The sequence below is a fragment of the Leishmania donovani genome, chromosome 9 (assembly GCF_000227135.1).
Source record: "Leishmania donovani BPK282A1 complete genome, chromosome 9".
NCBI classification, from domain to species: domain Eukaryota; phylum Euglenozoa; class Kinetoplastea; order Trypanosomatida; family Trypanosomatidae; genus Leishmania; species Leishmania donovani.
In genome coordinates this window covers 415437-429732 of record NC_018236.1, presented here as the reverse complement: position 1 = coordinate 429732, position 14296 = coordinate 415437, and the positions used below count along the sequence as shown (strand labels likewise).

The window sequence follows — 14296 nt, the reverse complement described above, 5'->3', positions numbered from 1 at the left end:
CACGTGACCGGCACCGACGAGCACCCCCCCCTCCTCGCCAATCTTGAAAGCAGCTCGGTGTTCGTTGTGTCGTCTGCGCCTTCGGTCTTCCAGCTGTGTTTGGTCGTTTTTCGCGGCGTACACGTGGCGGGTCGGGGGCCTCGGCGCGCCTCCCCGGCCGCCCCGGGCCTTTCAGCCCCAACCCCCTCCGCCCGACAGCGCTAGGCCGGCCCCCCACCCCTGGGTCTGTGACAACGCGTCGGCCCCATGCACGCCATCGGGGCAATCTGTGCTCGTACGCGGTGCTGCCCTCCCCAAGCGCGCCCATCGCCAAAGCGCAGTTTACGTTCTCCCGCCCGCGCAAGTTTTGCAAAAGCGTGATCGTTCGCGAGGAGCGCAGCAACGGAAGCTGTGCCGGGCGAAGGTTGCGCGTGGCGGCTTCCAAGATGGCGCGATTCGGGCGCCATCTCACCGCCTCTCTAGTATGAAGGCAGCCATAAGCCCAAGTTACCTCTTACGCCTAAGACAAGAAATGCCGTTCGTGGATGCTGCGAGAGGGAGAGGGAATCACACAAAACTCGACGTTTCTCGATTTCCGTGTCCGTACAAGGTCAGTTTTCAGAAATAAGCTGGGAAGGGGGGCCGAGGATTTCCAGGACACAGTAGTGGCACACAAAGGGGAAAAGGAAAGCCTCGCATGGGAGACAAAATGATGCATTGGCCTATGTAACGGGGAGGGAGGGAGTCTCGACCGTCTCGCCGGACCGCGAACATCTAGCCGGGATCCCTTGTCGGACGACGAGCATGGGCTCTTGGTGCCCTCGCTTCTCAGCATGTGTAAACCGTAGACAGTCGCGCTTCGCGTCACCGTCACCAAGAATGCGTCAGTTGCTTGCATAGTCTGTTTTTTTTCTGTGTATGTATAATTGTTTTTCCTGTAGTATTCACATGGCCCTCATGACGAGGGGAGTCGGGGGAGGGCACACAGCTCCGTGCGTGATATCGCAGGGTCCCGTGCCCGCACCCCCCCCACACACACATACTGTCTGGGGAAGGAAGCCGAGCAGCAGCCCCCATCCCCTTCATATCCCTGCCCACGCGGAGCCGCTTCTGAGGAAAAGCTTACAAAGAAAACAATACGCACACAGAGACAGAGAGGCTTGCGTGGTGGGCGGGGGGGGGGGGGGGCGAAACCAGAGAGTGGTATACTAACGCCGCTTTGTGTGTCGAGAAAGGATGAGCCCGCATAAGAGGGAGGGAGGGTGAGTGTCAACAACGTGCGAAGGCCAAGAAAAAAAAAAAGAGCGAAGCGATGCGCAAAGCAGATGGGCATGCGAAAAAAAAAATTTGAAGCACTCACGTGCTCCGGAACAATGAGGAAAAGAAAGAGGGGGACAGGGAAGAAGGGAGGGGGGGGGGCAGAAGAAGTGTTCACCGATGTCGCCCATTGCACACACACACACACGTGTACACATGTGCAGGCGTCCGCACACAAGATGCCGAGCGAGGGTTATCTTGGCCGTGGAGAAAACGAGAGAGACACGAAACGACAACGTGAAGCAAACAACACATGGGAAATTCAAAAGAGCCAAGTCAAGAAAAGCGAAGAGGATGGTGAGAAAGAAAAGGGAGAAGGAGAGGGGAGGGGAGCCAACGATCGAGAGAGCAAAGCCGCTGCTGGTGCTGGCACGAAAAGAAAAGGAGCGAGAGAGAGCAAACCCAGGACGGTGGAGCGAAGTGCCAGGGGGGCCAAGGGGACATCGAGTCAGAGCACACATGCTTCACGCAAGCACGTGCCATGTCATCCGTTAGTCGGCGTGTTTTGCGCTTACGAAATGCGGGGGAGGACAGCGGCGGCAGCGGCGGCGGGGGAGGGAAAGAGAGAGAGGTCCTCTACAGGTAGCGCAGGCGCTCCGTCTCTCCCACACCACGCTAGCAGAAGAGTCAGCGCCCGTACCCCATCGCAGCAACAGCAGCAGCAGCACCGCCACACAACCAGCTACATTGGTCGCTCCTCTGCTCCCTTGACCCACCAGCTTGGTCGATGCTATCACAGCGTATAGGCCACGACAGCAGTCACCACAGCTGCCACGGCGGTAACGGCGACGTGCGGGGCCGCGGCGGCGTTCACGTTCGTTACGCACTGACCTTTGGCGTTCAGCCGGTAGCCAGGGTTGCAGATCGCGCACTGGGTGGTGGACCCGGCAACGCACTCACTGCACTGCTTGATACTGCAGGGGGGGCTCTGCGCCGCAGCGTGGGTGGCGAGAACCACGAGGGCCACGAGCACCAGGAGGAACTTGTTCAGAGTAGAGGCCATCGCTAGGAGAGCACCAGAGAGAGAGGGGGGAGGAAACGTGAAAGCTGGGGCAATGGCGTTGGCTTGTGGTGTAGGCGACGAGAGGGCCGGTGGAACGAAACGCGGATGTGCGAAGCTGAAGTGAGAGCGTCTTTTGAATTTTGATTCGGTGGCTTTGAGGATAATCAGATGGTAAACAAGGGGACGAGTAGAGAATTACAAGACGAGGGAGGGAGTGAGGGACAGGGGAGCAACAGAAGGGTAGTCACGCAGTTGCTCTCAAGGCGATGTAGGCAACCTGCCGACGACGCGGAGCGCGCGAGAGAAAACGTGGGTAAAGACTTAGCATACACATACACACACACACATACGCATACACAGAGAGAGGCACACACAACTGATGCCAAGGATACCCAGCCTGTTGTGTGCAATCTGAGCGTGTGTTGCGCTGCTCCTCATGACCTCTTCGCCTCTGTTGTTGTTTTTCTGTACGTTCGCCGACTTGTATCCACGTGCGCGTGTGTGTGTGTGTTTCCTGTGACCTAAAAAGTACCGACGCGTAGACGCTCCTAGCCCGTTCCGCTCGCGCGCCCCCACCCCCCTACCTGGAGACGCGTGTGCGTACGTGTGGAAGGGAGGGAGGGGGTACGCAAGCTATCGTACGACGCCGGGGCGCCTCGGAGTAAAGGGGGGACGAAGAGTGCTTCCTTTGAGTTTGCCTGCTCGCGTGTTTGACTAACACCTTTGTTTTTGAGCGTGTTCGAGCATCTGACAGCTGGGAAAGGGCGAGAAAAGGGAGAGGGATGGGGGTGGCGCCAGGCATCACGAGAGACGTAAAGTGCAGGTGAGGTGTGGCAGGCCACTGCTGCTGCGAATGTTCACTGGTGCCTAGGTTGCGCTCTTCGACGGTACCCCGACTTTATTCCGCGTCTCTTTTTCCGGAGCCGCACGCAAAGGAAACGGTGAAACAAGTGCAAAACGCGCAGCCCGCACTGCAAAAGAGGGAGGGAGAATGAGAAAGGGTGCCCGGGCGCGGGGGCGAGGAGGAGGGGGGAGACGCATCAGCATGTGCTATAGGAGTGCCACACGACACCACACATTGACAAGCAAGCATTGGTGAAGGTGAAACAGTGCAGTCCGCCGTGCTTCCCCCCTCCCTCCCTCTACACACACGTACGCACGCACCTCCACAACACACTCAAGCACCCCACGGCAGTCGCTCACATACGTGCGCACAAGGGCGGGGGAAAAAGAAGGAGGGTGGCCAAGGAGAGAGGGAGAAAAAGATGACGTCGACGTTGAGTGCTGTCGTCGAAGTGGCATCTGTTTGCGCTGAACAGAAACAGAGAGTCTATACGCAACTACACATATATATGCACACCAACGTATATATATATATATATATATATGTTCTTTACCGCAGTCGGGGGAAGGGAAAAACCAGAGCACACACACACACGAACTAAGAAGGGCGCACTGACACAGGCGCCGCAACGACAGAGGCGAGGAGTGGGAGAAAAAAGAAGGAGAGTGCTGGCATGCTGTTATTGTGTGTATGTGTGTGTATGCGCGCCTGGCGTGGTGTTTAGCGGAAATAGAGGACCCTCTGATTGAGAAGACGGCGGATCGTGTGAGACCACACGAGAAACGTAAGCGCATGCTTCCATGTAGATGTGTGTTGTTGTTTTACCCCTCAACGTGCCCACTCTGCCTCAGAACATGAGCTCAACTCTACATTCGGCCCGGCCCTGTCACCAGGCCCCATCCGCGTGGTGCGAAGCAAACCGCAGACACACACGTGTGCTACAGCAAATGCGCCGACTCAGCGACCTGTACACCATCTCTGTCTCAAGCTCTACTCCCCCACCCCACACAGCCGCCCCCCAATCATGCCGGTCGCCACGCAGGCTCCTCCCCACACATCAGTGGGCCGTGTGAGGGCCGTGTGAGGCATACGCTCGAGTCACCCTGACACGTGCTGCCCATCGTATGGATGGCACAGACGTGTTCACTGTCGTCGGCCGTCCCGACGCACCGCCAGAGGTGGGTTCTGCATTGGCAGGGATAGAAAAGGGCTGCTTGGCTTCCTGCCACCGAGTAGGGGTGCGCGAGGCCCTGAGGTACCACGCGCTGAGAGGTGTGCACCCCCCCCTTCCATCATCAGGGCAGAGCAGAGCGCATCAGAAAAAAGGTGAAGGAAGGAAAAGGAGTAAGGAGGAGGAAAGGGAGTTGTTGAAGCCTCCTGTCCGTCAGTGTCGTTCTCTGTTCTTCTGGTTCTTGGCCAGCCGGCCTGGAAGGTAAATCCGCTTTCCGTATTGGCGGTTTTTCCCCTTTCCTTTCGACGTTGTCCGCAGGTTCGGGGAAGGGGGAGGGAAGGAGGGGGGCTACAGGCGGACGGAACCGGCGAGAGAAAGGGATAGAGTCGAAGGGAAAGAATGGAGATCCTAAGTGCAAAACGGGCGCAACAGAAGACGCGTGGAGAGACGGCGTAAAAGCCCGCTGAAGGAGATGGCGTGGAGCAGTGCGGGGAGCCAAAGGAAAAGCACGGAGAGCTCAGAAGAGAAGGGATGAAAAAGTAGCGCAGGGCGGAGTCGGAGCAAGGGAACGCTATCATGGGCGTGCAGTTGGGGGTGGGAGGGAGAGGCGAAACAAGCAAAGAGGAAGGCAGGAGAGAAAAAGGCAGGATTGGGGAGGGAGAGGAGGTGTTCGATAAGTCGTGGAAGGGAGGAAGGCGGTGAAACACAAGAGATGTGTGGGCGTCTCTCTTGATCGTTGTGTGTCGCGCCTGCACTAAGCATGGGAAAAGAGGGAGAGAGCGCTTGGCCGCTAGTCCTTGTGGGAGGAAGGGGAGAGGATAGAGCTCAGGGAAGAGACCAAGCTACGGGGGGTGAGAATGGGTGCAGCTTCGGCGTCACTCCGAACCTGCACCTGCGCCATGGCGCTTGTTTTCTCCTGCCCTCACACTTCACCCTTTTCTGTGTCATGGACTTGGGTCAGGCGCCTGTGCGATTATCAGAAGCAGCCGTCGGCGCCAAATCAGTCGCATTACCGGGCTGCTCACCCCTTTTTGCCTTTTCCCACGTGCGTTCGAATTCTTTGCGTTTTTGTTTTGTTTTTACCTGTGCTTGTTCGCTTTATGAAGTTAAAGTGTGTGCGTGTGTGTGTGTGTGCGTGTGTGCGTGTGTGCTAAGTGTTTCGAAGTCGCAGTAGTGGAGGGAGTCGGCAGCCGGGGAGGCGGGGGAAGGGAGGGAAGAGGAGGGGGAGGGGGGTTGTAGCGGGACGATTTCTGTGGGTGGGGGTGGTGTTTGCACTTGCGAAACAAAAAGATGCATCACATTCGCAAACATAAACATACGACACGCCAAGCGTAAAATGTCGAGAGGGGTGAACGCGTCAAACAGGCGGGAAAGGGGGGAGGGGGAGAGATACGTTACGACCAGGAAAATAAAACAAAAAAAGAGAGACAGAGGCCTCCCCCCCCCCCACACACACACGCACACGCACACACAAAATAAAAAATACGGCAAAGAAGAAATACGCGCCATCACGACAGACAAATATTTAAAGGTGACGCTCAGAAACACGCAAAGCAACCAAACATGTAGAGAGACAGAGACAGACAAACAACATCACGCGCGCACGCAGGCACACACGACGACGACGACGACGAAGACAGCGAGTCATGGCGGGCGGGTGGGCGGGGGGGAGGGCAACCAAATGAAATCATGAGGAGAGAAAAAAAGAAGCACCAACGCGACTACCCCAAAGAGACAACGACGGCAAAAAGAAGTGAACGGCTAGAAATAAAGGGGAAACCGTGGGCACGGCGAAACCAGAACGAGCCACACCGGCGACAACGCCAGAGAATGGCATGTCAATAATGCTATTAGTACTGACACACAGAGAGACAGACAGACAGACAGACACACACACACGGCCATGGAGCACATTTGAGCGCGCGTGCGTGTATCGCGGCACAGGCAAAACTATGGGAGTGTGTGGAGGGTTTGTGTGTGGGGAGGGGGGGGAAGAAACGAAACCAAAAAGCGAAAAAGCGCAGCGAAAGAGGACGAGCGCCAAAACGCAGAGGACAGCACTGCGCCACGCCAAATCTTCCCCACACATGCACAAAGACGCAATTTCTCTTTTCCTGTTTCGATTGAGCACACCTCGGGCTGGACTCAACATCGCGCATCGTGATCGCTGCTGCCCCCACTACCACTACCACTTCAATCCAACGGTATTCATCGTTCACACAAATACGGAAAGCACTAAAGCAAAGAACTGACCAAAATAAAATAGAAAACGGCATCAACGCAGACGCACACGGTGCGCCAACACCACCAAACAGACAGTAAAGAAAACGAGCATACTCACAAAGCACACTTACTTTTTTATTCATACAGACAAGCGCACAGACACACGAATTCCAGCAGCGTAAAAATGAAAAACTGCCATGAGCTGTGTGTGTCTGTGTGCTTGTTGACGCTGTTTGCATGCATGTGCAAGTCAATGCGTGGGCTCTCGTGTGTGTGTGTGTGTGTGGGGGGGGGGGGGGGGGGGGGGGGGAGAGTCGGTATCATGGAAAAAAAACTTGAGACGAAAAAAAAAAGGGAAAACGTCGCTTAGGTGATTTGGTTGTTTGTTTCCCGTTTGTCTACAAGTGCACTGAGGATACCTACTTTACTTCCATCTTATCGAGATATATTTTTTTTCGCCTTTGGAGGGGGGACGGTATCCTTGTGTTTCTTCACGTCACCTAAACAACGAAAGAAACGGCAGGAGAAATGTATGTGAACAAGTGGGGAGAGAATGGAGGGGCGCACAAGAGAGGGGGTGGGAGAGGGAGAAACGAGGTGCAACATGGAAGAGAAGAACGCAAGAACAGGAAGGCCGCAAAAAAAAGAAAGCTACGATAAGGAAAAGGAGACTTGGTGGCATAAGTAAATAAGCGGGGGAGAGGAGAGAGGGGGAGAGGGGCCAGACATGTGGAGAACACAAACAGAAAAGGAGGCAAAAGAAAAAGGCACAGCCCACTTCCGCACGTGCGCACGCATGCACATGCATACACAAGAAATGGCTCAACAGCAAAGCACTGAAGCTTGAGACTTGCCCAACCAGGGAATAACGCACACAAGAAAGCGTGGGACCGCACAGGGCCATTGATAAACGATCTTCTTCATGAAGCCCTCTCACACATGCGCAGTGGAGGCTCCGCAATAGCAAGTGTTCCTCTATATTCCGTCACTGTGTTCTCTTTTCTGCTATTTCAGCCGTGTGTACTCCTCCTTTCGGTCACTCACTTTCCCTTCCCACTTCCTTGTGCAGCTTCTGCACGACTATCTTCTTTTGCTCTCTACACACCCTCATTGTACCTTCAACACCTACACCGACTCAAGAAACTGGAAGGACTCGAGGAACGCCTCCATATCTCGCTCGTACTTGCGCCACGTCCCCGTCGCGCTCTCCCAGCGCACAAGCGTTGTCGTACCATTGCGAACGAAAATGAAAACCTTGCCGACTACCTCCACCTTCTCCTTCGGCGACACCTCCTGCATCTCCTTGGACAGGAAGGTGAGGCACTCCTGTTCCTTCAACTGCACGACCTGGATCTTTGTGATGGTGCCGTTTGCAGCCTCCTCCCGAATGCGGGCCGTCCACTCCTCAATGCTACCCATGCAGTCAGGGTCCGTCTCTGGCTTGCCAATGCGGATGGTGACAGTCGGTCCGGTCTCCTCAGGCGACGCGGCCTTGGACGGGTCCGACGGAATACCCTGCGGCGCGTACACAACAGTGCCATTGCCCAGCTTCGTTGAGACGACGCGGCTGGCACCGATCACGTCGAAGGTGTAGCCGTACTCTGTCGTGATGAAGGCTGCGCCGCACTTCGGTTTCGGCGGCTCCGTCGACGGTGTCACACTCTTCACGGCGCGCACCAGTGCTGCCTCGGAGAGGTACGAGATGGCCTTCTGCTGCGGGTGAACAACAAGGCAGTAGTTGTTGTAAGTGAACGTCTTCTTCTCCTGTGTGCCGTCAAAGGCAGAGCAAATCGTGACTCCATCCACTGTTTTTTCTTTGCGCTGCTTGTGCACCGTCGCCGGGGCCTTGCTCACCTCGTAGAGGGTGATCTCCTCTTTCTTCACGGTGGAGGCGAGCTGAAACTGTGCGAGGTGGAGTGCAGCCTCGTCGCCGGCATCCGGGTACGACCAGCTCCATGTGGTATCGATATCCATGGAAACCTTGCCGGTGTGCACGCGAAAGAAGCCGAGGGAGCTGGAGTCCATGGGGGTGACCACGATATCGCGCGCCAGCTGCGTGAAGATCGGGCGGTACTGATTCATGATCTTCGGGTTGCACATGATCTGGAATACGTATGCGACGCCGTTGCGCACCTCCAGCAGATTGATAACCGACAAGTCGAAAAACGGAGGCATGCTCTGGGAGTACTCCAGAATGTGGCGAAACGAACCCTCCTGCACGCTGCTATCCTTGCGAACGATCGGCTGCACGACGCCACCTGTCATCATGAGCATCTGCTGCATCGATAAGTCCTTTGAGCGGTCCTTGAACTCGACAAGGTTCAAGTTCTCGCCACGAATATCCTCTACGGAGAGAATAATCACCGGCACGGCGCCGGGCATTTCAGCGTTCGGAAAATGCTCGAACTCCGGGTTCCACACCGTCACCATCGCCACATTCGGGATCGGCGACAGCTCCTCCCGCACCTCCCAGCCTTCCGGCACCTTCATCGAAATGCCAAGGTGCTGAAACGTCTTGCGATCAGCGGTATCCGCAGCTGCCACTTCGGCGACTGTCCGCTTACCGGCCACCTTAGTCTCCTCAGCAGAAGCTGCCGGTCTCGTCGGCTCCAGCTCGTCCAATGCCTCCTCAAGAAGCGACGCCGCCGCGTCGGCTGCTGCAGGGACCTTGACGTCAGCATGCGCCGCGGCATCCATCTTCGCTGCCGCGGGCTGCGTCTCTAGCGCTACCTTCGGCTTCTTCTGCGACGCAGTCGCCTCGGAGGCGGCAGACTCGGAGGGCCGCGCAGTATTTTTGGCTACCGAAAAGGTCTGCTTCTTTGACTGCGAAAGGCTGCTTAGCGGCGCACAGAAGGCGTCATCATCGTTGTCCTCAGTGCTCTTCTTGTGGGAGCTCATGATGACAACAGTGCCGATGAGGGCAGCTGACGCGAGCACGGCGCCAGTGACGACAAGCACCTTGTTTGACGGCATTTTATGCAGTGCAAAGGGACCTATTTTTTTTTTTCAGAATGTGAGCAATCTCTCTCAGAACAAGCCACAAGCTCTAGCAATACCGGTTTGTGATAATGGCGTGGTCGAAGAAGATGAGGAAAAGGATGTGTTGAGGGAAAGACAAGTGGAGCCAATGCAAGAGAAGACGAAGCAAATGCAGAGGAAAGGGTAAATGAGGAAGCGAACAGAGTCCTGCGTCAGTGAAGCATCTTTGAAAGCATCCATTCAATCCTTTCTTTAAAAGAAATTGCCTTGCACTAGTGCCTCTTCCCACGCGTGAAATAAAGATGCGTCACATTTCTTTTTCTACCCGTGAGTGAGAATGCATAGAACTGCCCTTCGGTGTTTTGAGTGGTAAACAAGCGTTGATTGTGTTGTGCTCGAGCAGACGACTGACGCTTCTTTCGGTGTTTGTTTTTCGAGCATCATCCTTTTGGTGTACAGCACGTTTTCACCTGTATGCTCAAGGAAAAAGGAAGCGTTCTTTTGCGTTTCTGTCATCTCTTTGCATCTCTCGCATCCGTGTGGAAGAAATCGCGTAGCAGATTCCAGCCGCAGAGAGCAAAACCTCTCTGGCCGTCTTGCGATCTCACTCGCCCGCATAGTCAACGATGAAAATGCACGTTCTTTAGACAAAGGTGCACACAAACGCCTTTGAAGTTTCATTGACACCAGCACGCATATACGGCACCGCAACACACAAAGAGGACGTCACTCGAACACTCTTTGACGAACCATGATCTTTGCGCGGCACAGTGGGCACTCCATCAAATTCGCTGCACAAGACATGCACACGCAAAAGTGTCCGCAGGGCACTAAAACTGTGTCTTTCTTGTCATAACAAACGAGGCATGAGCTCGGCAGCATGTCGCCCGTAACACTCTTGCTGCCATAATCATTATTGTTGCTGTCCATGGCCGGCGAGTTCCCGCAAATTCTTTGATCAATGTAAATTGGGCAGCGGCCACTTTTCTCTAGTGCCCTGCCTAGGCGTTCCACCGTGAAGCACAGGGACGAAGTGGACGGTTTCCATTCAGCTAGCTCTTTGCAAAAGCACAGTCCTGTAAAATCCACGTTTGGGTGATTGTTTACGATCTTCAGAACCGAGGTATTCACGGACTCCGGAATGTGTGAGGCTTCGCTAGTGCGGGTGTAGGCGAGGTAAATAAAGGGCGGTTCTGCGGGGAACTGATGCGAAATCCAAATTTGGATAGGGATAAGGAAGGACTGAGGGATAGGCTCACTAGCAGCGCTGTGCTCTCCATCAGCTTCACCTCTCGGTATCATCGGGAAGCTGACAGGAAGCCCTCCGTAGAGGCAAATTTTGGGCTGCTCGGTGCTGCCCCAGGTAGTGATCTTCCTAGAGAAGCAGAGTGAGTTGCAGACTGTGTTGATATCCATCACAATGCGGCGGAGGACTTCAGGTCTGTAGTGGCTGGTGCTGCTGAAAAACCGAACCACATCGTCGTTCATATTTTCTCGGCTCCAGTGTAGCCACGCATGAGCTGTCCAAGAAAAAACGAGTGAAAAGAACACGCAGAGAGAAGAGAGGGGAAGATCAAAGAAAAGTTCTTTTTCTCTGTACCAAGCATTTCGTGCTCGTGGCAAAGCATTTTGTGCGTCACGTTTTCGATGCGAGATACTCTCAAAGCAAGAGAAACGAAAGCTGCTCCTCCTTGTATAGGGCAACTGCGAGCTGGAAAGCGATCCTTCTGCGGACGCACAGCTGTTTTGCTCATGAGAACAGGCTTTGGATTTGCTTTCCTTTTTTTATCCTTCAGGCGCACCCTGATGAAGGGGGACGCATCCTTCAGTGCGCTGTATCTCGGGGTCCAGTGCCCCTATCATATGTGAGGAAGCAAAGCAGCCCCCCTATCCCCTACGAATGCCAAACCACTTCTGCTGTGAGAGGGTCAAGCACCTACGGCGTAAAGAGGGGGGGGGTTAGAGCGATTCCACACTACACATGTCGGCGTCCAGGTCCTGGATGGCGTTGCACCTTGGAAAAAAGACGCGTAATGAAATAGCAGTAGGATTTATTTTTACCGCCGGCTGAGAAACAAGCAAGCACGTTTTGAGCACCTCCCTCTACGCCGAGGAAAATCCCTCATTCACGGTGGCGGTAAAAGTCGCCTCACCATCACTCGCTTGACAATACACGGAGCACGGAAAATATGAATCACGCTCCACACAAGCACTTCAACCAAGCGATGAGAAGCAGCTTCCCTACTCCCATCTCCCCTCATTAACACCATATCACTTCAGCAGCCGGAAAGACCCCGTCAGCTTTCAAAAGAAGTGTTTTTCACCCTGGTGGTGCCTTTCATCTGCGAAAAGCCGGACAAGCAACTCTCATGACATGAACAGAACCCGGATGTCTTGGATGAAAGCCAGGTGTCCCCTGTAATGCAAAGAGAACGGCTGAAGAAACAAGAATATCCTCTTGTGCATTTGCATGCTACTCAAACAATAGCAGCCGCGATAGCTCAGTTGGGAGAGCGTCAGACTGAAGATCTGAAGGTCCCTGGTTCGATCCCGGGTCGCGGCATATACCTTTTCAAAGAGCAAAAGTTTTTTCACGACGCCGATACGCACTCCTGTCGCAGTACATTTTGTTACGGCAGCAACTTTTTAACGCGAAATAGCTGAGCGCCTCCGATTATTTTTGCGTTAAAAAGGCGTTCATTCCCTTTAGGCTGCCGTGTTAAGGCGCGGCGGAAAAAGTTAGGGGAAACCGGGAATCGGACCCGGGTATTCAGAGCCACAATCTGATGTTCTGCCACTGAACTATTTCCCCACATTCAACTACCAGTTTTTCCCTCTAGCCAAAGGAAAACTGCTCGCAAATCAGGGGAAAAAAGAGTACGGCACTCAGGGTTCCCGAGTCATCACTGACCTCAGTACTAACTGAGCCTGTGAGTGCTTAACTTCACAAATCGGACGGGATATGGTGTTTTCACTCAAGTGTGGTCGTACTCGAGAGTGCGACGGAACGTGATGGCCGCTGGGGGTGTAGCGGTGATGCGGCTGGGAAAAGGGTACGACGGGCGGGGATTGAACCCGCGATCTCTCGCGTGTGAGGCGAATGTCCTAACCACTAGACGACCATCGCACGTCTTTCGCCGCACGGGAGAAACCAATGTCGATGGAAAGCTGTGGCGGCCTGCTGCTTAGTGCGTCCCATCCCCCCCTCCCCCCATTCCAAACGACATTACATGCGGCCCTTCTCTTTCTCTTAAGAGATCACTGCCAGTGTCGATCACTGTGATTTGATGCCGCGTACTAAAATCTGTACACATTACCGAAGTTCGTCATGAAAACAAGCTTGCGTTCTGTTCTGACAAGAGCACCTGTTGTTCCGCTGCATCTAGGGAACGCAGCGCTTCTCCAAACCAGCCTGAAATGTTGTACCTCGCTGCAAAGCTGTGGGCTCAACAAGCAAACCTGACGAAGTTCTCACCTAAGAAAAAAACTGAGCAGCACGACAGTTTTTTGTCGTTTCAAGAGAAAAAAATACCGTGCGCAAGGGTCGTTCATGGATGGAACTCACTTTCCGTGAACTGTTACCCCTTTTTGGCCTTGTTTTCTAACTGTCAAAGCCTGCACCTACATATCAGCAGATGAATGCTGTCAAGCTTCCTGAGGAGTGGGAGACGCTGTGCAGCACCAGCGACGCAGAAGTTATCCATGAGTGTATCAACGGTGTTTTTAGGCGACTTCTGGCCAACTTGCTCTTGGACTTTAATAATCCCAAGTTCCGCCAAGTAAAAAAGGACAACAAGGCCCTTCGCCGCCTCACAGAGTCACTACCAGCAGGCTTCATCGAATTTCTTTTCTCAAGCATTGGTTTTGCCAAGCATGAAGATGCCTTTATCTTTGAGGGGTCGCTGGAGTCGCTCAAGCACGGCGATACCGTTTTATCGTGCATCGAGGACATCTTTGGCAAGGAGAGGCTACAAGCTGCCCAATGTGGACTCTACCGCCTCAGGAACTTGGCAATCAAAAAAGCCGAAAATGGCCTCACGCAAAGGGAAATGGCGACTGCTACTGCACGGCTGCAGAGAGCTCGACCTCTCTCACAGGAAGAAGACGCAAAGCGCCAAGCTCAGCAGGGCGGAACTGAGAAAGATGTGGCGGAAGAACACGCAGTAAAGGAAGCTGTGCGTAAGACGCTCCTCAACACCGGACGTGTGCGAAACGGATTTTTCGAGGCACGTGACTTTAGTGTCCGCACCATGCAGCACGGTCGGGTCTACGCCTGCACAAAAAAGTGTCCTGATCACTGCGTTGAGGCGCATTGGCATCTTTTCACTGGGAGAAACATTCTGTATTCCCACCTCGCGCACCTTTCTGCTGATGGGACGCGGCTCCTGCACCTAGGCCCTGAGCACGGATATCAATATAACAGCCTCCCTGGGTCGGCGAACTTCGGCAAAATGATCCACTTTAGCGAGAAGCTAATGGATGAAAATGGAAGGCTGGTGCACATCAAAAATGACGACAAACCCGTTACCGCGTGCATTTACTGTGGCCGCGCGTTCGCCGAATTGTTACTGTAGACTACAACTGCATATATACGAAAGCAGGGCAAAAAAGTCTTTAGCAAAAAAAAAGCGAAAGCACCTCTGCTTGCTTCAAGCAGCAAATTACTTGAAATCTGTGAAAGAATACTACAGATTCGAGCGATTCTCAAAGTTCCTCGAAAATGGAGAGGAGCATTATGTTCCCTTCCGTTTTTTGAGCAACCGCCCTGTGTGCAACAAGC

The 14296-nt window shown here is 54.1% G+C and overlaps 2 protein-coding genes and 4 non-coding genes across 6 annotated transcripts; 2 read left to right on the top strand and 4 right to left on the bottom strand.

Annotated features, from left to right (window-relative positions):
• Nucleotides 1–7662: 7662 nt before the first annotated feature.
• LDBPK_091070 (hypothetical protein, conserved) lies at nt 7663–9510 on the bottom strand (the record flags this gene model as incomplete). Its single annotated transcript, XM_003858738.1, has 1 exon — nt 7663–9510. The coding sequence occupies one exon, from the start codon at nt 9508–9510 to the stop codon at nt 7663–7665; it is 1848 nt and encodes a 615-aa protein (XP_003858786.1).
• Nucleotides 9511–12006: 2496 nt separating this feature from the next.
• Nucleotides 12007–12079, top strand: LDBPK_09tRNA5. The gene has a single exon. It is a non-coding gene; the product is annotated as a tRNA-Phe (tRNA).
• Nucleotides 12080–12257: 178 nt separating this feature from the next.
• On the bottom strand, nt 12258–12328 carry LDBPK_09tRNA4. Its single transcript has one exon. It is a non-coding gene; the product is annotated as a tRNA-His (tRNA).
• Nucleotides 12329–12443: 115 nt separating this feature from the next.
• LDBPK_09rRNA2 lies at nt 12444–12511 on the bottom strand (the record flags this gene model as incomplete). The annotated part of the gene is made up of 1 exon (XR_002966706.1): nt 12444–12511. It is a non-coding gene; the product is annotated as a 5S(M5) ribosomal RNA (ribosomal RNA).
• A 56-nt stretch (nt 12512–12567) lies between these two features.
• LDBPK_09tRNA3 lies at nt 12568–12643 on the bottom strand. Its single transcript has one exon. It is a non-coding gene; the product is annotated as a tRNA-Val (tRNA).
• Nucleotides 12644–13151: 508 nt separating this feature from the next.
• Nucleotides 13152–14090, top strand: LDBPK_091060 (hypothetical protein, conserved; the record flags this gene model as incomplete). Its single annotated transcript, XM_003858737.1, has 1 exon — nt 13152–14090. One exon carries the CDS (start codon nt 13152–13154, stop codon nt 14088–14090), a length of 939 nt encoding a protein of 312 aa, XP_003858785.1.
• Between the last annotated feature and the right edge of the window lie 206 nt (nt 14091–14296).